This window comes from Saccopteryx bilineata, chromosome 1 (genome assembly GCF_036850765.1).
Source record: "Saccopteryx bilineata isolate mSacBil1 chromosome 1, mSacBil1_pri_phased_curated, whole genome shotgun sequence".
Lineage (NCBI taxonomy): Eukaryota > Metazoa > Chordata > Mammalia > Chiroptera > Emballonuridae > Saccopteryx > Saccopteryx bilineata.
Window position 1 is genome coordinate 252,626,832 of NC_089490.1, and position 24,245 is coordinate 252,651,076.

The following is a 24,245-nucleotide window of genomic DNA, read 5'->3' on the forward strand; positions in this document are numbered from 1 at the left end:
GTCTTATTCTTTAATATATATTGTCACTTTGAAAATGTTATTAATTGTAAGAAAGTCACTTTGAAATAATAGAAAAAAACCTCAAAGAAAATATTAAATCTACTGGGAACCTTTGCATCAAACTAATTCCTGAAGTTAATTTTCTCTCACATGTAACTCAGCAACCCTAGAGATTAAGGATCTAAATTAGAACCATCTTGTAGTAGAATTACATAGTATTTATGTTAGTTGTCTTTTAAGGATGTGGTTAATGTTATACATACATTTTTCTTCCATTACTTATGCAAGGCAATCATTTTATAATGTCTGTAATAAATGATCCCTATTAAAAATATATTCAGAGTGTAGCTTTATCATTAACTATGTATTTAGGACTTAGCTATCATCATGTAAGTCAATTCAGTTGCAACATATGTGAGTGTGCACATCCCTCTGCACAGACATACATGCACACATATGTAAACAAATGTGTACACTAAATATTTCTGAAAAGCTCCACTAGAAACTGGAAGACAGAGTCTCTTGAGAGAACTGATGGTTTGGAGGTCTCAAATAGAGCAAAGATTCTTTAGTCTCATTTGAATGTTTCTCCATATACAAGAACCTCTTTTTCCATTAAAAGCCTTAATGATTTTTAAAAGTTACTCAGCAATTTTCTGAGCACCCAACCACTTAAAGATTTTAAGCATTATTTAATATGAACAACTGCAAGACAGACTCAACACAGTCCCCTTTTCAAGAAACTATCCAAGTAAAAAAGAAGACACAGATTGTCAACTGAAGCAAGTTTGGTAAGTGCCCGGAGAGGTAAAGAGATACAAAGAAAGTACCACGTGCCTAAGAACAATTCTTTGTGTGTGGCCGTGCTTTTGGAAGAGAAAATCAATCCATACCCTTTTTATACTCCACCCTCTTCTTCCCACTCCTTTCCTGGTATACTTTCCTAGCCCTTGAAGTTTCTGGATGTCACTGGCCACTTCAGGCAGGGAATAATCATGTGATGGTTCATCAGTGACTTTGGAATCAGACAGAGCTGGGCTTCCATGCGCTCTGCGCCTGCAGGCATCCTACGAGCCCAGGTTTCCCTGCTTGCAGACGGGGTGTGATAGCATCTCCCTCCCAGGGTTGTTAGAAGGATGAGATATGTATGCGTTATGTTCATCACAGCGCCTGGCGCACGACATATATAACTGTTGGCATTCTATGTCAATACTTCACTGTTGATGATTTAATCATTCAGTCTGTGTATCTTCTGCAACCCCGATGACAGACTCAGAGGTCAGAAATCCTGGTGGCCACTAATTGAGCTCTGTCCTTAGCTGGAGCTGCCCAGATGACCATGCAATGAAAGTACCTTCGCTGGAGGGATGCAAGTGTGAAGAGCTGAAATCTGCCACACGGAACATCAGTGTGCATTGAGCTCACGAAGGATCTTCCAGAACATACCCTTCCCATGTGGGTTCACCACAGATGGGCATGGTGGGCACTGTGGTATGGTTAACGGTGCACAAAGAAGAAGCGAGGGAGGAGGCCTGGGGCCCTTGGGGGAACTAGTAAGGAAAGCCAATGCCAATCACAACACTGCTGGCACGGATATTTGCCTGCAGGAGGCTTGGATGCTTGAATGTATTCACCTACCTCCTGGAGGTGCATATGGATTAAAAGACAATGATTGTGAAACCTGAAAACAAAAGGCCCCGTGCAAATGCTGAACAATCTACTAGCGGTGAGGTTCAGGACAACTCAAGCTTGGGTTTTCCAGAGAAATGGGACGGCCCCAACAGTCATGCAGACAGCAAATGTTTCATCTGCTTCGATTCTTCAGAGCTGACAATATGCAGGAACCCAAAGGGAAGTAGCAGCCTTCCAGAAAACTGCCGCACCCATATGCAAAATACAACTTTTGAAATGTATCATTCCAACAGGCAGATTATATCACTGTTACTGTTTTTAATCCCTGTGCAGATTTTGTAATAAACTGACTACAGAAATGTCCTCAAATGTCCATGCCAAAGTAACCCAGCAATGTTATTTTATAGGTGTATAAAAGTTTCTGCCGAATGCTCATAAATGTTCTCTCTCCAAACAGAACACGTGTGGCCAGATTTATACTGCGAAGGTAGATACAGTCTTCCATTTGCTGACTCCATATTATTTTTACAATAAGGCTGTAGTAATTAATGTTCAGAGGACTGAGCCTAGATAGTCCAGAAAGAAAGAAAATGCACAATTCATGGAAAGGAAACAAGACGTTTCTACTTCAGTCTCTCTCAATGTTTGCAATGAATTAAAAAGAAATAAAGTCAAAGACACACATTTGGTTCACCAGCAGGGCAATCCAGAAGGGTGACAACTATCAGATCAACTGTGCGTCGTTCCTTTGCATTGGACTGGACGAGGTCAAGATGGGAGGTGAATATTTATCAGGGAGACAAAGGTCCAGCCAGGAAAATACCTTCCTTAAAGGGGTTCCTGGAGGGGTAACACTCGGCTCTGCGTGGTACACACTCTGGCTCTGCCATGACTTGTAGCGAGTTACTCAATTCCCCTAGCCAGCAAGATACTCAATGCCTAGCTAACTTCCCTATCTGTAAATCAGAATGGATGGCACTCAGTGCTATCAAGGGTCTTTAAAAAAAGTAAAATAAATATTGATAAGTAACACTGAAGGTCAGCAAATGCGTCCTGGCCACTTTCTCCCAGTCCTGATCACATGCACCTCATGCTCTGATAGATTATGAAAGCGGTGTTGAAAATCAGACTTGCTGCCTGACCAGGTGGTAGTGCAGTAGATAGAATGTGGGACTGGGACGCGGAGGACCCAGGTTCGAAACCCCAAGGTTGCCAGCTTCCAGCTTGAGTGTGGGCTCATCTGGTTTGAGCAAGTTGAGCCCAAGTTGAGCATGGGCTCATCTGGCTTGAGCAAGGGGTCACTGGCTCTGCTGTAGCCTCCCCCACCCCCCACCCCGTCAAGGTACATATGAGAAAGCAATCAATGAACAACTAAGGTGCTGCAACAAAGAATTGATGCTTCTCATCTCTCTCCCTTCCTGTCTGTCTGTCCCTATCTGTCCCTCTCACTGTCTCTGTCATAAAAAATAAAAAAAATAATAAAAAAACCCCACAAAAAACAGATTTGCTGTCACAGAAATAAGCACTTGTCATGAGCTCCCAGACTACACGTTGGGAGGCTGCCCTCGCTTCCAAACCCAGTTTGCACACTGGTTCTCAAACACGCCTGCTTCTCCCCATCCCCACCATGTCTGTGTGCATCTCTTCCTTAACTACAACCTTTCGAGAGCTTTTCAGTATTCAGGATAGAGTCTGAAACACCGAACAAGGCCTCATCTGTCCGAGTTCCTCTCTTCTTGTCCAGGCATATTTGGTACCATCTCCCCCTCCACTGACATTCTTCAGTGTGTCTGAAGCAAGCTATGTCCCTTCTACCTCAGGGTCCTTGCAAAACCATGTGTTCTTTGCCCCTGTGGCAAAATCTTCCTCCTTTGGGTGGTGTTTTAACATCTCTTTCAGATGAGTTTTCTCTGGTGTTCTGGAAACAGGTTTTGTTTCGGAATCATTATTCTTCCAGCACTCAGTACTTGTATGTGATTTACACTGGTGTAATTACATATAAGTTTATTTATTTGTTTTATGCCTGTCCCCCAGCTGGACTACCCAATGGTGGCGATACAATGTATCCTGCATGCTTCTAGGCACATCCCAGGACCTCAGTATCTGTTTGAAGATTTGTGCTAAGGGCTGATGTTTGCTTCCTGAGCTGTCACCGTAGTCCGAAAGCCCAGGTCGGCACAAGTGTCCCAGGAGGAAAGGGAAGCCTCAAAGGGTTAGGTCCCTCTCTCAAAATCTGAACCCAGGTCCTGTCCTAAGCTAACCTTAGCCTCCTCCACAGACCACATGCTGATAGATTCAGACTTTTTTGTCCAATTGGAAGCCTACATCCCAGTGAAGCTAACTGGGGAAACACACACACACACACACACACGTCTAATAAACTCACTAATTTATTTTCCCTACTACTCATAAATAATCCCATACAAGGAGCCAAACTAAGTGCTCTCGGGTCTACACTGCATTGGCTGCTGCTTAACGGAATAAAAACAACAGCCTGAGTAGAGAAAGTGTTCAACAGACATTCTTCCTAAAACCAAGGACTGGGGTGGGGAGTGACAAAGTCGGGCTGCCTCTGCACGACAGCATGCTCCCTGGGGCTGCCTCCCACAGGAAGTGTCCCCTGATGTGCTGGACAGGAAGTCAGTGAGCTGCTGTGACCACAGCGCTGCTGTCCTGGGGGTGCTAGCTGCAGCTCTCACCCTCACCAGTCTGAGAATGGAATTCTTGCTCATGAACCCTTCTTCTGCAAGATCAGTGGTCGAGATCAGCTCCCTGAAGTTGTATCCATCACTTGGATTTCATTATTGACATTAAAGAAGAAAAAGAAAGAAAACAAGAGTAACCACTGAGTCAGTCATCAACGGCTTTTGGTCTTTGGCTGAGGGCCTCGGGAAAAGGTCTCCCCAGACTCCACTCCAACAGTTCGATGTCTGAAGCCTAAGCTAGCAGTCATTTTTTCCTGGCCTATCTAAGCTACATTAGCAAGACCAAAACCTCCCTTAAGAGATAATCCCACTAATTTTAATAAATATATGACTTAGGGAGTCTTGGGGGAAATCACTGTTAGCATAGACTTTCAGTTTTTTTGTCTTTTAGTCCTTAAATCCAACAAAACCTGTGCTATAGAAGAGAGGTGGAGTTGAAATTTTTAAGGAAGGGAAAACATTTCTGGAATTGAAACAAGATTAGTTTCAGGAGGGAGGCTAGTCTATTTTTATTCCTTGTGAGGAACACATGAGTATTTTACTTGGACCTCCAGGCCCCCTTCCCCCACCCCTCCTACCACACACGTACGTACACAGATAGTGGCTTGTGGTTCTGTCACCCGTGGGTCACTCCAAGAAATGCTGAAGGGAAAAGACATTCCACAGATCTGGTGTCCCTGGCCTGGACCAAGGGTATGAGTCTTACCATGGTAAGTTTTGTACTGTTTGGACAAGGGTCCAGTGAAATTATTTTAAATATGGTTTCCACATCATAAAAGGAAATCCAATCTATTGGCATTTCTAAAGCACAATCCTTGAACAGATACCAAGATTTCACTGTTTAACTTGTCTCTCATTTGACCTAACACATAGGCAAGCTAATAATACTAATGTTATTACAAGATGCCTCATTCAAATTTTCATGACGTTGTCTGGATTTCTTTCAAAGTCTCATGATTTTTTTCTATTTTAACTGAATGACACACTATTTGACAAGCTTTCAAGCGCAGTAATACCTATCCCTAAAAAGACCTTTTCAACCTTTTTTCAATTCCAAGAGTTCACTTTTCTGTAGGTTGTCCTCTAGGTTACATCCATATATATCCAAAGTCTTCCAACTCCATTCCTCTGACTTAAAAACAAACAACAACAACAAAAGAATATTTGTGTAATCTACAGGTTAACAAGCCCTTTTATCAACAAATTCCTGTGCATATACAGTCAAGGAGTTCGCTCCGGACAGAGTTCACTTGTTTCTAGACCTGGGTGCAAGCTACCCCATTTTTCTTTTCCTCCCACCAGGACCTGCTCTCTGAACTATGACAATTTAAAGATCTCTTTAAAATGATGTCAAAGGTGAAGGATTGCCGAAGTTCACAATCCACCAAAGTCTAGAGTCCCCTTCCTTCTGAAGAAAACGCACACCCTCCTCTTGCCGAAACTGGACACACTTACCCTTCCTAGGACAAGTTTTCATTCTAAGAAACTAATTCTCAATGTAGACTCTCTTTTCAACTGTTCCAGACTCTGGGCAAATATTTCATTTCTCGTTGGCTTGGTATCCTCAAAACATTACAGAGAAATCATCTTAAAGAATAAAACATCACATAATTTGGCAATACCAACAAAGCACATTGTTTTTATGTGTTCTTTTATAGTTTTCAATTCAAAACTACAGTGTTTCATGCTTTAGTTTTAAAAATCAATGTAAATTTAATTTTCTTCTATTGAAGATTTGAAAAGATTATAGACTAGGAAATATATTCAATTGAGGTACCACAATTTAATTAACAAACTCCCTTGTTATAGGGCATTTAAATTACTCTAAGCTTTAGTTAATCAAGATGTTGCAATGAATCACTTTGTGCATATAGTTTCTTTGAAATTACGTTCAAAATAAACTCTCAGTGGCCCAAATACTAGGTCAAAAAATGTGAAGGGTTTTTGATAATCTATGACTTACATAAATAATGGCTTTCTAAGAAAAGGACACCACCAATCAATCACAATGCCACCGATAAAGCATGCCACTCCAACCTTACCAGCATAATCACAAAGAAACACATTCTGGTTAGTTTAGATTCAAAATTAACATCTTGTTTATTCTCTAGTAAAATCAAGCTTTGGGTGAAGTTGAAGCTTTTCCATTTATTTGTGAGCTATGAATTCTTTTCGTGAATTACCTTTGTGTGGTGTTAGCTTAATTTAGCAATGAGATTCTAGAGACTATTGGTACATGTGATTGAGTTCTCCGCGTGAGATAGCCACATACTCTGACCCGGGGCAAATATTTCTGAACCGTATGTGTCTTAAGTTTAACTTTCCAGAACTTCTCCCTTCTCCACTTGTACACAGTTCTGTTCCCTGATCGTCCCCTTTCTCGCCATGGTTCTCAGGCGCCTGCACTGCTCCCCCGCCTTCACATGGACTGTTCTGTGCCCATGCAGCTCCCTGACATCCTCCTGTCTTCTCCTTGTCACGTTCCGTGCCATTGGGCTTTGTCATTCCACCTCCCGGGCTGCTCTCTGCTTACCTACACACACACCCGCCGTGCACTCCGAAGGAACATGGCAGTCTGAACAAGCCAGTTCTGCCTGTCGGAACTCAATCACTGACTGGTTTTTGTGGGTCCACAGGCAAGTGGAACCAGCCTGCTACCCACCCTCTGGTGCCCTCCGCCATCACTGATGTGCTTCTCCAACCTCTTGCCCACCACCTTCACTAGCTACACTGTACACAGAGATTCAACAAGCCAGCATCAACCCCCTCCAACTTTTTCCTATCCTCACTCACGCCTGGCACACCCAACTCTGCACTACATTCGTCAGAACAAATGGGTGTGCCCCTCAAGGGGTTAGTTTCGGGAAGGCTAGTCCATTTCTATCCTTATTCTTTGTGTAGAAGAACCCGTATTTCACTTGGTTCTACAGACCAACCTCCCCGACCTCCTAACACACATACACTTAGACTGTCAAATTTATTGGCATAACGTTGTTCATTATATCTTCTTTGACTATTTATAGAATCTCTATTCATGTAACCTCTCTTCATTCCTGGTATTGTTAATTTGTGCCTTCTTTGATTCTTTTTCCTGATCAATTTGGCTAAAGTTTTATGATTTTATTGACCATCTCAAAAAAACACTAGTTATCAGTTCCAATGATTTTCTGTACTGTTTTTCTATTTCATTGATTTCCACTTTGATCTTTATGACTTCTTTCTTTTTACTTTAGGTTTAATCCATTTTCCCCTTTTTGTTTCTTAAGGTGGAAGTTGGGGTCACCGAGTTGAGGCCCTTCTTTTCTAATCTAAGTTTTTAGTGCTATAAAATTTCTTCAAATTCCTGTTGTAGCAGCATCCCACGAATACTGATAAATGGTATTTTCATTCAGTGCGAAATGCTTCAGAATTTCCCTTCTGATGTCTTCTTTGATCCATGACTTTAGAAGTTATTTAATTTCCAGATATTTGAGGATTTTTCCAGAAAGCTTGTTATTGATTTTTAGTTTAACTTCACTGTGGTTTGAGAACATATTTGGTATGAATTGATTCCTTTTAAATACAATGACACTTGTTTTATGTCCTCAATTACATTCCATATCACTTGAGGAGAATGTGCTCTGCTGTTGTTGGGGACAGTCTTTTATAAAGTTTAATTAGGTCAACTTTCTCTGGCTGATTTTCATCCTACATGTTCTATCAATAACTGAGAGAAAGTTGTTGAAATCTCTGACTATAATTGTGGATTTATCTATTTCCCTCTTGAGTTCTGTTTGTTATTTTGTCTATCTTGAAGCTGTTATTACATACATAAATTTTTAGCATTATTATGTATGTCCTCTTGATCAAATGGTTTCTTCATCATTGTAAATAAACTACCTTATCCCTGGCATTACTCTTTGTTCTAAAATTTTACATTGTCTGATGTTAATACAGCTAGTCCAATGTTCTTTGGACAACTGTTAGTATGATATATCATTTCTCATCCTTTTACTTTTAAACTACTGGCATCTTTATACTTAAAATTTGTTTCCTTAAATCAGCATGTAGTTGGGTCTCGCTTTTTGGATATGAGCATATCAATCTCAGCCTCTTAACTGAAGAGTCTAGACTATTTACAGTTAATCTGATTACTGATGGTTAGGTTTGCATCTCTTACCGTGGTGCTTGTCACCTATTCACCTATTTGTCCTATCTAGTCTCATTCCTTTTTGTCTCTTTTTTTGTCTTTTGATAAAATATTTTAAATCAAAATTGAAATTCCACCTTATCGCATTTGTTGCCTCATTGCCTATCTATATTATTTTAGTGGTTGTCTCGGGGTTTCTAGCACATCTTTTTAACCTGTCACAGTCTACCTTCATGGGTTACTATATCACTTCACGTATAAGAAACTTAAAATAGTGTTCTTCCCCTTCTCCCTTTTATGCTATTGTTTTCATGCATTTTACCTTGACATGTCACATGCCTCACAATATTTTGTTATTTTTGCTTAAACAATAATCTTGTAAAGAGACTGATAATAAGAACTGAATCTTATATATTTACCAATGTAGTCTCCATTTCTAGTATTTATCATTTCTTTGTGTATATCCAGATTTCCAAGAAGATTTTTTTTTCTTGCCTGAAGGGGTTCCTTGAACATTCTTATAATTCTGGTCTGCTAGCAATCGATTACTTTAGATTTTTGTGCACCTCAGAAAGACTTTATCTTGCCTTTCTTTTTTGAAAGATACCTGGGCTGGGTGTAGTTGATCACTTCTTCCCTCCACTGCTGCAACGTGCTTTTCCCATCTTCTCACTTGCCTTGTTACCAGGAGAAATCCTTACCGTTGTTCCTCTGTAATATCTTTTATCTGCGTTTAAGGTTTCCTCTTTGTACACTTAGGGTTCTCCACAAAGAACCAACAGGATGTGTCTGTCCACAGAGAAAGACATTTATTGTAAGGAATTGACTCACACGATTGTAGAGGCTGGGTCAGCAGGCTGGAGACCCAGGAAACTGCCGACACTGCACTTCAAGCATGAAAGCCAGCCACCACAGAAGTTCTTGCTCAGGGGAAAGCGGTCTTTGGTTCCATTCAGACCTTCAACTGATGGGATGGGGCCCACCCACGTTCTAGAAAGAGCAACCTCCTTTATGCAAAACTGACTGGTTTCAATATTAACTTCTTCTGACAACACTCTGACTGAAACACCCAGAATACTGTTTGAGCACATATTTGAGTAGCAGGGCCCAGCCAAGTTGGCACGTGACATTAACCATCACCAGTTTTGAGTGATTTCATTATGACGTGCTTTGGTGTAGTTCTGTTTATCTCTCGTGTGTGGGGTTCAGTGAGCTTCTTGGATCCAAGTTTACAGTTTTCTTCAAGTTTAAAAATATTTCATCCATTACTTCTTCACACAGTTTTCTGTCCCTTTCTCTACTCTCTCACTGTCACAGAAGCCAATTACTCACACGCTAGGTGACTTGAAGTTGTCCCACAGCTCATTGTCAGTCTTTGCATTTTCTCCTCTGTGTCTCTTTGTCTTTACTTTGGGTAATCTCTAATGTTAATTCTAATGTTAATGTCTTCAAGCTTATTAATCTTTTGATCTGTAATGTCTAATCTGCCATTCATCCTATTTGGTGTATATTTCATTTAAGATACTATAGTATTCCCCACTAGCAATTTTATACGGTGTTTCTCTTTAATATCTCCCATAGCTCTACTTAACTTTAAGAACAAAAAGAATTAAGTTATATAATGGTTTTAATGTCCTTCATTGCTAATTCTAAAATTTATGTCAGTTCTACATCAGGTTCAATAGACTGATTCTCCTTCTCATTATAAATCGTGTTTCCTGCTTCTGTGTGTGTCTGGTAATTTTTGATTGAGCATCAGACATTGTGAATTTTACCTTGTTAAATGTGGGAAAATTTTAGTTTCTGTAAATGCTACACAGTTTTGTTATGGATGCATTAAAGTTACTAGGAAACTTTCAGACTTTAGTCTTTTTTAAATTTTTCTTTAATTTTCCATTGGATTTGAGAGAAAGAGAGAGAGAGAATGAGAGAAGCATCAACTTCTTGTTTCACTTAGCTGTTCCATTTAGTTGTGCCCTCCTTGGTTGCTTCTTTTACATGCCCTGACCATGTAGACCATGGGTCAAATCCGTGACCTCTGGCATTCTGGGCTGACGCTTTACCCACTGAACCACCCAGCCAGGGCCAGACTTTAGTCTTAATTGATTAGGTGGGCCCACCTAAGCAATGCTCAGCCTGGGCCAACCCCAAGGAAAGACGTTCCTGAATACTCTACCCAGTACTTCATAAATTATGACGTTTCCAGTCCACTAGAGCAGTGGTTCTCAACCTGTGGGTCGCGACCCTGGCGGGGGTCGAACGACCAAAACACAGGGTCGCCTAAAGCCATCAGAAAATACATATTTTAGGCCCTGGCCGGTTGGCTCAGCGGTAGAGCGTCAGCCTAGCGTGTGGAGGACCCGGGTTCGATTCCCGGCCAGGGCACACAGGAGAAGCACCCATTTGCTTCTCCACCCCTCCGCCGCGCTTTCCTCTCTGTCTCTCTCTTCCCCTCCCGCAGCCAAAGCTCCATTGGAGCAAAGATGGCCCGGGCGCTGGGGATGGCTCTGTGGCCTCTGCCTCAGGCGCTAGAGTGGCTCTGGTCGCAACATGGCGACGCCCAGGATGGGCAGAGCATCACCCCCTGGTGGGCAGAGCATCGCCCCATGGTGGGCGTGCCAGGTGGATCCCGGTCGGGCGCATGCCGGAGTCTGTCTGACTGTCTCTCCCTGTTTCCAGCTTCAGAAAAATGAAAAAAATAAAAAAAAATAAAAAAAATAAAATAAAAAAGAAAATACATATTTTATTTAAAAATGTATTGTATAATAAATATGTATTGTATAATAAATATGTATTTTCCAACGGCTTTAGGAGACTCTGTGTTTTGGTCGTTCGACCCCCGCCGGGGTCGCGACCCACAGGTTGAGAACCGCTGCACTAGAGCAAACAGGCAGAACTCTAGGCTTTATGTGAGCACAAGGCACTATTCCCTCGAGACCTCTCAGATGGTTCTTGCCCTAGCTTTGAGTTTCCTCATGTGCATGCATTGAATACCTTGCTGGGTACACAAAGAGGACCCTCTGAGGATTTCGAGGGTTCTCTCTCTCAACTCTCTTCTCTCCTGTACTGTGTCCTATGACCTCTGGTTGCCATGACCTCCACTCTTAGTCCACCAAGCCCCACAGCAGGGCCCCCTGTGCCACAGCCTGGGAATGCTCCTAAGGCAGCAATCCGGGGAAATAGGAGAGCTTATTTGTTTCTCACCTTTCCAGGATGACTAACTTCTTTCTTTAAATACATTTTTATTGAACTGATTGGGGTTATGTCGGTTAATAACATTCTATAGGTTTCAAGTGTACATTCTATAGAACAGACCATCTGTAAACTGTGTCATGTGTTCACCATCCCACGTCTAGTTTCCTTCTGTCACCATGTATCTGCCCCCTTCTTCCTGCTCCGACCCCCTTTCCTTCCAGAAAACAGTTCTCAACAAAGTGACTGTTAAGCCACAAGATTAGTCATCCCTGCTGTCTGGCCTTTCTCCCCAGCTATTTCCGGGGAGAGGGCGAACCAGCCGAGGCCTTGTGTCCCGACCCGGATGGGAAGCGCTCACTCACTATTGCCCTCACTGCTGTCTCAGGCACCTTCAGCGTCTCTCTCCACCCTGACGACAGGCCTTCCATACTGTACACCAGCATGCTGACGCCTTTCCTCATGAATAAATGCCCTCAACACGATGTTCTCTGTGTCTGTCCACCTTCTTGAAAGAGTCACCTATCTGCAATCTTAGCAAAGGAGCCAACGAGCAAAGAGGAGAGTATCCACTGCTTCCCCCCACCAGCAGCCCCCCGCCCCCCATGCCTCACATCAGGGTCTGCCTCACACACCACTGACACTTTGACCATCGGCCATTAATGCCCACATCGTCACCACATGCAATGTCCCCCTCTCAGATTTTAGACTTACGTTTATTCTATTTAACTTTGGCTCTTTTAACCTCTATATAATACTCCACAGAACCACCTGGTCAATGCCCTGGCTAACATATATGCTGGAATGTGAGCCAGAAACGGCAGGGGTGTTCATGTTTTGTCCGCAGGAGTGATCTCAGCATCCGTCAGTGGCAGCCACGACACAGGCTTTCAGGAAATGCAGAAAGCATGGACGAAGCTTGGGTGGTGATGGGACTCTCCTCTGCGTCCCCCACCCCTGCCTGCCCGCCGCCAACGGCCGCCCTACCGCATGCAGACCCATGTGCAGCCACCTCCCTGACCCGCAGCACTAGCCACCGCTCCGTCGGCCTGTAGTCCGGCATCCAGAGTGCTGTGGAAGGCCTGCCCACACCTAAGAACAGTCACATCCCCAACAATACTCATTACCTTCCATCTCAAAACCGTCTGTCATGTCTTCCTTCCTTTTTATATACACTCAGTCACCAGGCTGGAAACTGACATGAGGTCTGACTATTCTCTCTTCCTTCGCTCTCTGCCACCCAGTGTGACTGTCACTCTGGCGGAGCAATCCCGTGTGACCCTCGCTCCCCATCCACACAGTGACAGCCCATGCAGGACCCCGCTCCACGGAGCCGTTCTCTCGCCTCGGACCACTTCCCATCCCGCGTCTCTGCACCCTGAGTCGCTGCCCAGGCAGGCTGCTCACTGTCCTGGGTGTCCCTGTGCTGGCCACCTGGCTCTCCCCACCCTGGCCCCTCTGCGCTGACCTTGCCCGCCACAGGGCCTTCTCTCCTCCCCTGGGTGAGGATATTCACTCCATCCACACCACCAAGTGTGGCCCGTAGCACACTCTGAATCAGCCCTGGGCATAGTTAGCATTCAACAAGTGCAGACTGCGTGTCATCGGAACACGAATCTCCCTGACCGGGGTGCACACTGCTCTATGGCACAGACTGGCACAGAGTTGTCCCCAAGGCACTGCGTCTGGTTCGCAGCTCACAGAAGTGTACTACACCAAAACATTAGCCAACTTAGTACCTAATTCATCAGAAAAGCAAACTAGCACACAGAGTTACAATGGGTTCCAGGAAAAGGAAAACATGACTGACACCTTTAATAAAAACCAATATAGCCTGACCAGGTGGTGGTGCAGTGGATGGAGTGTCCGACTGGGATGCGGAGGACCCAGGTTCAAGACCCCAAGGTTGCCAGCTTGAGCGCGGGCTCATTGGGTTTGAGTAAAGCTCACCAGCTTGGACCCAAGGTCACTGGTTTGTACAAGGGGTTACTCGATCTGCTGAAGGCCCATGGTCAAGATACATATGAGAAAGCAGTCAATGAACAACTAAGGTGTTGCAATGAAGGGCTGATGATTGATGCTTCTCATCTCTCTCCATTCCTGCCTGTCTGTCCCTATCTATCCCTCTATCTGACTCTCTCTGTCTCTGTAAAAAATTAAAAAATAATAATATAGGGGCCTGGCCAGTTGGCTCAGTGGTAGAGCATTAGGCCGGCATGTAGAAGTCCCAGGTTTGATTCCTGGCCAGGGCACACAGGGGAAGCGCCCATCTGCTTCTCCAATCTTCCCCTTCTCCTTCCTCTCTGTGTCTCTCTTCCTCTCCCACAGCCAAGGCTCCATTGGAGCAAAGTTGGCCCTGGCACTGAGGATGGCTCCATGGCCTCGGCCTCAAGCGCTAGAATGGCTCCAGATGCAACGGAACAACACCCCAAATGTGCAGAGCATTACCCCCTGGTGGGCATGCCAGGTGAATCCAGGTTGGGCACATGCGGGAGTCTATCTCTCTGCCTCCCTATTTTTCACTTCAGAAAAACACACACAAAAAAACCAATACAAACCATAGTCTATAGTTTATAAATAATGCATCATAAAAATTATTTACAAGAAATATTTTACGCTGTCACTGTAAATCGTGCATCCAGCTGTAGCGTCCCTTGTTTATAGCTCTTACACATGATGAGGGACGTCATTTTGCTTGGAAAGAATTAGGAAGTTAATAAAGTTTGTATCATTACATAATACATTTCTCAAACAATATCCGATTTCACAAACAGCAAATATACAGTTGCATCAGAAATCCTAGCCGTAGGTCCCACTAAACTTCCTCTGCAGACACCCAGGCTCTGCCCTCACCATGGGACGACAGCCACATCCCCCTACCTGTGAGCCTCAGATGATCTGAAGACAGAAAGTGGAGAAAGGATCTTACCTGTCATACAAGGCTGTGGTGAGGCTCCCCGAGTACTTTAAGTGAAAACATACTGATTTGATTCATTGTTGTCTGCTTATTCACTCAACAAACATCTGTAACTATGCCCAAACTTTGTGCCAGGTTCTGGAGGCAAAAGACCACATAAGAAAGATGCGGGAATCTGCCCTTGGGAGTTTACACCCCAGGATGGGAGACACACGTGGACAGCAGTGTTGCAGGCACTAAACTGTAGAAATTCAAACAATGTACATGGTGGAGGGAGCAGGGGGCACTCGGTTATATCTGGGGGAGGGGGCAGGGAGCAGTCGGTTCTATCCAGGGGAGGGGGCAGGGAGCGCCCGTCTATCCCAGGGACCCAGGGATGTGGCAGAGAGCACTAGGCTTTATCCTGGAGAGGGGGCAGGGTGTACTTGGTTCTATCCAGGGGAGGGAGCAGGGAGTGCTTATTCTATCTGGGGGAGGGGGCAGAGAGTGCCCGTTCTATCTGAGGGACAGGGATGGTAGTGACTGGGAATGGGTCATGGGTGAGGCTGTGCTGAGCTCTGCTGCCCGCTCTGTGGTCTCACCAGTCACCCTGGACCCCACACACCTCTCCTTATCCTTATCCAAGCTGCTGTCTCTGGGTCCTTAGAGGTCCACAGTGTATCCACAATTCTAAAATCTGACAAGCTCTTATAACTTGCACTTTTTTTTTTCTAACTTATTTGGTGGCAAAACCTGACCTAAGCTGATGCAGGGCTCCTGGTCATCAATATTTTTCCTGCTTATTAGGAAATCCCAGTTAATGATTCCCCCATCCACCCATTGCCTAAGCCAGGACTAGAGTCATCCTTTGGCTTCTTTCTGTCTCCCACCATCCAAACCCAACTGGCCAACAAACCCTGTTCACTGTAGCCCTCAAATTAGTATCCTATCTAATCCCTCCTCCCTATCTGTGGTCACTGCCTTCGTTAATGCCCAAAAGGAGGTCCACGGTTCAGCCTCCATGCGATGGCTGGTGTGATCCTTCTCTTGTGAATATCTGATCATGTGGTCTTCTTGCTGACAACACTTGGACGCCTCTGCACGATCTATAGGAGAAGCTCAGATTCCCGAGCACAATATGAAAGGGTCGCCAATATCTGACCACCACCTGCCTCTTGGGATTCAGCTCCTGGCCTGCTACCAACTGTGCACAGCAGACACACAGAAATGTGGTTCCCAGGAGGTGCCCGTCTGTTCCTGGAATCCCCGTCTTCACATGAGCTTTCCCGCTGCCCCCAAATCCTCCTCCCCCTGCCTGTCCGCCAGGCTTTCCTCCAACGACAGAATGCCCTCGCGCATCCTCCCCTGCTCCCAGGCAGCCACAATGACCACTCCTCCTCCCCTGTGTGTTCTTGAACACAAACTTCATGTTCACGTGGCCAGCAGACTGAGTCTCCTAGAATGTGGGGATCGTTGCTTATTCCCTGTTCCTGACAACTGGACGTAGCACCGAGTAGGTGATCAGAAAAAGTCGGCTGCATGAACAATTGTACAACCGTCTCAATGTCCCTTGTCAGCTCGTCCATGACAGCTCTGTCCTTCATCCCCTACAACTGCCTCATTTTCTCTAACAGATGCTCTTCCTTCCTGCTCCACGGTCAGAAGAGAAGAGGGAGCATTTGGGAAGTGACAGCAGCTGTAGGAAGCACGTGACATTCTGGACTGGGTAATTCTTTGTGGTGGAGCCTGTGTTGGCCCTTCAGGGATACTGGGCAGCATCCCCCCCTATGCCCATGGGCATCAGTGACACTCCTTCCCACATGTGACAGCCAGGACGTGGGCAGATGTGGCCGCTCTCCCTGGTGGAGAGTCACTGCCCGGGCTGAGCCTGACAGTGGTCCCTGTGTCAGAGGAGTCCCAGTGGCCACGCGGGGAGAAGACTGATACTCCACCAGCCGTACTGTTCAGGGAACGCGTGACCATGACACCCCCGGGGCCAGTGGCGAACCCACTTGGTCAGAGCCCCCAAATCCCAGGTCCCCAGCGACATTCTCCCAAGTGTGACGTACTCAGCGGCACCGAAAGGACCCGCTACAGGGACGGAGGGTACAGCAGTTGAAGGCGACTAAAGCCCCCCCACACACCTACTCTGAAAAACAGAGCAGCTCAACATAAAATATGTGGAAACAGCCACAAAGAGAGGGGAGGGAAGGGAGGGGACCCCACACACAGAAACGAGGACGGGCCGGGCCGTGTGGGCACCCACCTGTGGTCGACACGATGTGCTCAGGGCTCTCGCTGCAGAGCTTGGACAGCAGGCTGGTCTTGCCGGAGCCCGTGAGGCCTATGCAGACCAGGTCATACTCCGGCCGGGCGGGGGGCGGTCCCTTGCAGCACAGTGCTCGGAAACACTGCCAAGAGAGGGGGGAGTGAGAACACGGACACAGGGCTCAGTGACACAGTAACTACAGGCAAGTCACTAATGACTCAGGAGCAGTGGGGGACCCAGAGGGCACTCTTTCACCAAACACTCCAAGTCACCCCCCACCCGCCCTGGGGACGACACAGATTGGGACGTCACAGAGCCCCTGCAGGAACACGTGCACTGCTAAGGGTGTGATGCGTTTACAGGTGGGGCTTCCTGCCCAGAGTGCGCACAGGAAGATCAGACAGAACCACTCTGAGGAGTGCTCTGCAAGGCAGCTGGCCTGTCTCTAAAATCACTATGTCTCCCAATGGCCGAGGAAGCACTCCTGCTTACAACCAAAGAGACGAGATCACAGAACACAATGCCCTCCTAGATTGGATCTCGGAGGGGAAATGCCACCAATGCCATTACTGGGCACACAGGTGACGGCTGTATAGAGGCTGCATATTAGATAACAGAAGTGCATAAGGTTCCATTTCTTAAATGTAATCACTGCACTGTGTTTATAGAAAGAAAATGACCTATTGCCAGTTATGACAACATGGACGAACTTTGATCATTCTACTGAGTCAAATCAGTAAATGAGAAAAAGCTAAGAACTGTATGATTTCACAAATTTTGACATAAATGGACATAAATAAAAGTGAAGTGGACATAGATAAAAGTGAAGTGGTTACCAGGAGGAGAGGGCTGTGGGGGAGGGGGTAAAGAGGGACAAATATACAGTGACGGAAAATGATCTGACTTTGGGTAATGGGCACACAACACAATCAACAGTTCAAATGCTACAGAGATGTTCACCTGAAACCTATGTACCCTTATTGATCATTGTCACCCTGTTAAATTTTCTAAATAAAAATTAAGAAAAAAAACATACGAACACTTTAGAGATGAAGAGTCTTGACATATGCAACTAACTTGCTAAGAGAAATTCTAAGTCTGCTTCTGTGTACGGGGGGGGGGGGGTATGACAGGACAACATGGGAACATGGCCATGACCAGTGACACTGAGTGAACGGTCCACAGGGGAACGTCTTGTCCTCGTCTTACGGCTCTTTCATTGTGTTTCATAATTAAGAGCTTTGTAAAAACCATCCACCAGGGTCTCTGCACATAGTAGTGGTGTTTGGCCTTTGCTAAATTCTGTCTGGGGTCACCTGACCTCGGTACCATGAACTGCCACGTGGCTGGTGCACCAACCTGTGTGCCCTGTGGGAGGGGAACACAAGGGCATTTGGGAGACAGAAGCCACTCATGCAGTTTCTGTTCTGTCCATTTACTGGGCACCCACTTGTTAGGGGCCGAGGGTGCGCCAGTTTGTAAGCCTGACACCTGTTTGGTCCTCAGTGATGCTAGAGGGGAAGAAAGAGGGGAACGAAGCAGCAAGTGGACCTACCATCAGGTTCCCCGTGACCATGAGAAGAGACCTGTAGCAAGGCCGGGCTAACCCTTCTTAGATGAAATCTGACGCCTGACTGGCTGTCACACTCTCATAAAACAGCCTGGTTATTTCTCTCCCTCCCTTCCTAGATCTACTTAGTCAACAGTTTCTGACCATGCCACCTCTGCCAACGGCTCTAGGATCTGCCCACGTCTCTGCCAGTGTCACCTGGACAGCACTGCCATTCTCCCACAGGTCCCAGGGCCTTAATGCCTGGTCTCCCTTCTCCACCTTCTCCACACAGCAGCCGCTGGGATTGCTCAGGGAAACAAAATCTGATCATGTGTGATTGACCCCGTTCTGCGACGTCCCCCTGCACTTGGGCCCAAACTCTGATTACAAATACAACATAATGGAGGGCCCTCTATGACCCTCCTCTAGCCACCCCTCCAGCCTCGCCCCCCATCCCTCTGCTCGACACGCCCGCCTCCGGCCATACGAACCCTCCAGTACCCCTGGGCACTCGCCCTGTGCCAGCCCCACTCCCCCCAGCTCTTGGCTTAGCAAACGCTTCATCCGTGTCCAGTTCAGCTCAGGCACCCCTTCCTCAGGGCACCCCCCTGGTCCTACGGGCACACAGCGCTCCGCGTTGCAGCCTCCTGGCATACCATGAGCTCATCACCCAGCCCCTCACAGCCCCTTATTCATCACCAGACTGCCCGTCTTCACCCCACTGTCCCCGGGGCTTCAAATGTATCCTCCATAAAAAACTGCTGAATAAAGAATTAACCACATAAAAGCATCAGCCAAGGGGAAAAGTAAGTATGAGGACTAAAGACAAGTAAAAAGCTTGGTCTGCACTCTCTGGGCTCCAAGGACAGGGTGTCAAAAGTCCAGAAGGCCCGGACTCTGTCACGCGCCTCGAGGCCGCACTTAGCGCAGTCCCCAGCAGAGTGGTTTTGTTGTACAGAATCTCCTTCCGTTCCTGCGGTGGAGCTTCTTTCCGTCTCCAGTTCCCTCCTCCTCGGCTTTCAAGAGGTCCTGCCCACTTCTGGTAAACAATCCTGAGATCATCTCAGCCATAGTCTTCACAAATGTATTAAACTCCAACCATATGTCCTCTCAGCCCTGTCAAGCCTGGGAAGCCCTAATTACTTCTGTCTGCCTTCTCCGGCCACCCCTCCCACTCGGGCACACTGGTGGCTCTCCTCAGGCCTTACCAGACTGCCACTGTGCCACCTCCCACAAGGCTGATGGCAGCAACCATACACAGCATTCGAGACGCAAACGCTTCGCATCCTGAGTTTGTACGAAGTCTAGCTGACATGGTCTGACTTTTCATACCCATGAAAAAACAAGTCTCCTAGGCTCCTGAGGGTATGTATGTCTAAGATAGATACATGTATGCTGTGTATACACACATGTGCGGTATATGTATGTTGTACCTGTATGTGTGTGTGTTGCATTATGTTGTGTGTGTGCATGTATGTGTAATGTAAGCATGTTGTGTGTGCATGTGTGTAAGCTGTTTGTGTATGCACATATGTATGGTGTGTGTACTCCCTCAAAGACAACCGTTGGCTGGCAGCTACTCACTTAGGAGAGCTCTGCCAGGTTCAGCCACGGCAGGGTTGGCCATGGCAGGCAGCACCACGAGTCACACAGTGGTTTCTCTTCCTGTGTTCCTTTGATCTTTGTTGGTGGCAGGGGAGAGACCCTATTCCTACTCTGGTTACCCCTATTCTTGCTCACACCCCCTGACAGAATCCCCCTGGATGAAATGTTGCTAAGTACCATAAACTCTCAAAAATCTTTTTGTTTTAAACCGAGAAAGAAAGAGAGAGAAAGAGAGATGAGATGCGGCACTTTAGTTGTTTATTGACTGCTTACCATATGTGCCTTGATCGGGGGGCTCCAGCTAAGCCAATGACCCATTACTCAAGCTAGCGACCCTGGACTCAAGCCAGAGACCTAGGGGTTATGTTGATGATCCCATACTCAAGCCAGTGACCCCGCGCTCAAGCTGGTGAGCCGGCGCTCAAGCCGGTGACCCCAGGATTTCAAACCTGGATTCTCAGCATCCCAGGTCAATGCTCTACCCACTGTGCCACCACTAGTTAGGTTCATGAACCTTAATACAAAATGATTAGTACGCTATCCTGTTTAAAATATTCATGGGCCAATATGACAATACTTTGGCCAAAAGTTCTAGAATTTCATCTTCATGCTCCCATTAAGAACCAGAGTATAAAAACCCCAGCCTAACAATACCTATGTCACAACCTGTGCCTTTACTCTAGGTCACCTCAGATACTTCTGACAGGAAGCGCAGTCCAGCAAGGACACTCTCTCTGCTCCACTCTCTCCTCCTCTCCCTACATCTTGCCCAGTGATGTCATCTCTGCCCCACGGTCCCAACCATCCAGATGTCAAAAACACCCAACAGGACATCTCTTTCCTGAATTTCAGGATCTGGTATTTCCAACTCTTCTGGAAGAACCCACACTAAATCTGAATAAAACAAAAGCCCCCACCCCCAAACCACAGGATATGAAAATAAGGTACTTTTGTAATATAAAAAGCCTAAAGGTTAGATTCACAACTATCACAAGGCAGAATCTTTGAATTGAATCAGAGAATCTTTGGATATTGATTTGAAATAAATAAATCCAATGGTTAAACAGAAATAGTCCCAGGTTTTGAGCCAATACATAAGCCTTTTAAGAATAGGTTATTCAAATACAGGAGGCAGTGGGAGAGATTACGTCCCTATTTTTTGAGTCAGTTCCTAAAAACCCTATTAAGTTTTCACTTGTTTTTCACTTTAAAACTTAATGAAGCTTTGGATCTCATAGTCAGTTTACTTAAAATTACTCATTTAGGCCCCTAGACTATACTGTACCAAAGTTCATTGTGTCTGCCTCCCAAAGCGACTCCCCATTGTCAAGGGTAAGCCCCTTTCACAGCGCACAATGCCGAGCACAATGCTGTCGCCGGTCCTGACAGCAAGTGGCAAACTCGGGCTCCATTCCCAGGCCAGACACTGGGGCATTGTGTGACTCCGCCTGGGCCACTGGCCTGCCTGCTCCGGTCTGCCGTGATTAACCGGTGACGTCTCAGTCCCGTCCGCACTTCCTCTCTGCAGGACCAGGCTGGGAAGCATCAGCTCAGAGCCTGGTGCTCTAAGAATGGCTCTGTCAAGGCTCTGACTGCGGAAGGTAACACAGGTGTAGCGTCCTGAGCCCAGAGCCCAGTTGCCCCCCCTGCAGCCCAGACGGTGGCCCATCCCTCCTTCCCTGCTATCAGCACACAGCAGCCTGCAGTGCTCAGCTCCCTCCCCCTCCAACCCCAGGCACTAAAGCCCCTGGCCCTGGTCTTCAGCAGGAAGCAGAGGAACTACTGTGCCCTGGGCAGGGCGGCCAAGACCAAGGCCATTGCCTCTGTGGCCTAGACTGCTTCAGGTCTCAGGTCTTCCCCACAGGAGCAGGTTAAGGCCTGCTCCTACCCAGAACAGCAGAGAGGACTCTCTTGTGCAACATCAGGATGCGGGGTGCCTCCCCCAGCACGTGTCCCCAGGCTGCGACCAACGCTGCATGTGAGGAAATGTGTGAAGGGCAAGGACCGGAAACCACAAGGGGCGACTGGGTCAGTGACTTCCCACAGATCACAAAATGTTTGCCTGAGAAGCAGATGAGCTAGAAAGCAGAAGCGAAAACCTCCGGGAAGCCTGCTCAGAGGCGGATGAGCCCACATTATCAAGGGAAACAAGCTGAAGATGAAGTCGCAAAGGTCAAATGGGGGCCTGCCCTAAGTCTGGTGGCTGAGCGCCCATGTTTGGTAGGCCTGGCAGACCCCTGTCACGCAGGGACCCGGTGAAGAATGGCTCGGCAAACTGACACGGCATGGCACTGAGGAGAAACCTCCTCTTGCATCTCAGCCCCGCCATCTCAGCCTTCCAAACCACCGCCCCGCTGTCCCCCGCCAGTCTGAGCACCTCCTGCTTTCGGCCGCCCTGGTCTTGCGTAGCCGACGGGGAGGCCCGGGCCTCGTCTTCACCTGGATGGTCCCCCTCAGAGCTCAGTTCAGGGACACCGCAATGAAGCCTCCTCAGGAACCAGCTCTCCCTCTACACCCTGGTCCTTGGTGCACACCTGTAGCCGTTAACACTTGTGCCACACATATTTGCTTCTGACTGCAGAAATTATTAGCCAATAGAATTACATAAACTGACCCAAAGTCACATTCAAACTAGGACTCAATACTGGTTCAAAAGTGTCATTTTACAGCTTGCTAGGGTAGCTGATCACCAGCAGGGGCCAAAGGGATCCTGCAGCCTCAGAGTCATGCTCAACATCCTCCAGCTTTGGCCCGGGCCCCACCCTGCCAGCACTGCCTGCCATCCCCCTGTCACTATACCCCTGGATTCTGGGGACACAGTCTCTGTCTCCACTGGAGCTCTGGTTCTCATCAATACATGCTGTTATTCTGAGCACCATTTCAACTTGACTGAAGCTCAGAAGAATCACTGGAAACCTTTCTTCTGTCAGGCCCTGGCTGGGTGGCTCAGTGGATGGAGTGTTGTCCCGAAGTGCCAGTCACAGGTTTGATCCCCAGTCAGGGCACGATCATTGAATGAATAACTAAAAGTGGAACTGCGCGGAATAGCGAGCTGATAATTCTCTCTCTCTCTTTCTCCTCCCTCTCAAATCAATGGAAAAACTTAAAAAAAAGAAAAAAGAAAAAAGTCTCCAATCCACTTTGGGCTTCCCACAACCCTGCAGTCACATTGCCCAGACAGACTCCTCCTTATTTAAATTCAGGTTTCAGCAAGCTAGGCCTGGAGGTGTCCTATGGCAGAGAGCAGGTCCGCCTGGACCAGTGGCCTGGGCAGCCTGTCCCCACCCCTACCCCCTTCCCCACCCTCACCCCCCTCACCTCTGCCGTGGGGCCCAGCACAGTGCTGCAGAAACGCTCTTTGGGTCAACGCAACCTCGGTTTGTCGGCGCTAAACCGCAAGAGAAAACGCACCCATGACTTGAAATGGCTTTATTTCTTTCCTAATTTGGTTTCCAAACCAAAAAAAAAAAAAGGCCCAGTGTACATTCTGACCTCAACAACTCACAATAAAAAAAAAAGTGTTCAAAAATGATGTCAATTTCATACATTAAACACATTCAATAAACTAAAAATAAGAAGTCTGTAAATACTTAAAACTGCATGATCTACAATATTTTCCAAGTCTGTAAGAGTCGAAGAGGGGCGGGTCTTTTGAAAATACGACCAGAACGAGTAACAGGCCTTGTGAGGGCTGTTTCATCTGGAAAAGGCACAAGGAAGGACAGCTGTCCTGATAACTGGACAAAATCCACTGTGGGCAATCAACACCACCAAGCAAAGGCCAAAAGTGACGGGTGTGTTAATTCATTTACTCCTCAGAGCGATGCAACGAGAACAGTCTCACATGCTTTTGTTGCTGCTCAGTCAGGACACTGAGGCCTGCAGAGTGAGACCATGTGCACCAGGAACCAGGACCTGAGCCCTGGCCACCGTGGGACTCCACGGCTGCAGCTGCGTGTGACACCGGAGCTGAGGCTTGTAGGAGCCGGGAGGTGCATTCTGCTTGAGGACAGCACGCAGGCAGGAAAACGCCCTGGAGCTGGGGCTACAGCCAGGCCTGGTTGCCTCTGGAGCTCTGACTCATGTCCTCTGGGCCTTGGTCCTGCAGGCAGAAATCAGAGCACCAGAGCGGGCTGTGTTGGTCCTTTGAGGGGCAAAGTCTTAAGTCAGTCTGCCTCTGTGATGGGACAGACAGACAGCTGGCTGAGGAAACGCAGATGCACATCCTGAGCCTCACGCTGCAGACCTCCCACCACAGCAGACAT

The 24,245-nt window shown here is 46.8% G+C and overlaps 1 protein-coding gene across 3 annotated transcripts in view; it reads right to left on the reverse strand.

The window, feature by feature from the left end:
- ARL15 (ADP ribosylation factor like GTPase 15) overlaps nt 1-24,245 on the reverse strand; it is a 378,507-nt gene that overhangs the window by 226,242 nt on the left and 128,020 nt on the right. For all 3 annotated transcript variants that reach the window (XM_066240796.1, XM_066240799.1, XM_066240800.1), the window contains exon 2: nt 16,821-16,965. In XM_066240796.1, coding sequence (XP_066096893.1) covers nt 16,821-16,965 — 145 coding nt within the window. The remainder of the gene's footprint in view (nt 1-16,820; nt 16,966-24,245) is intronic.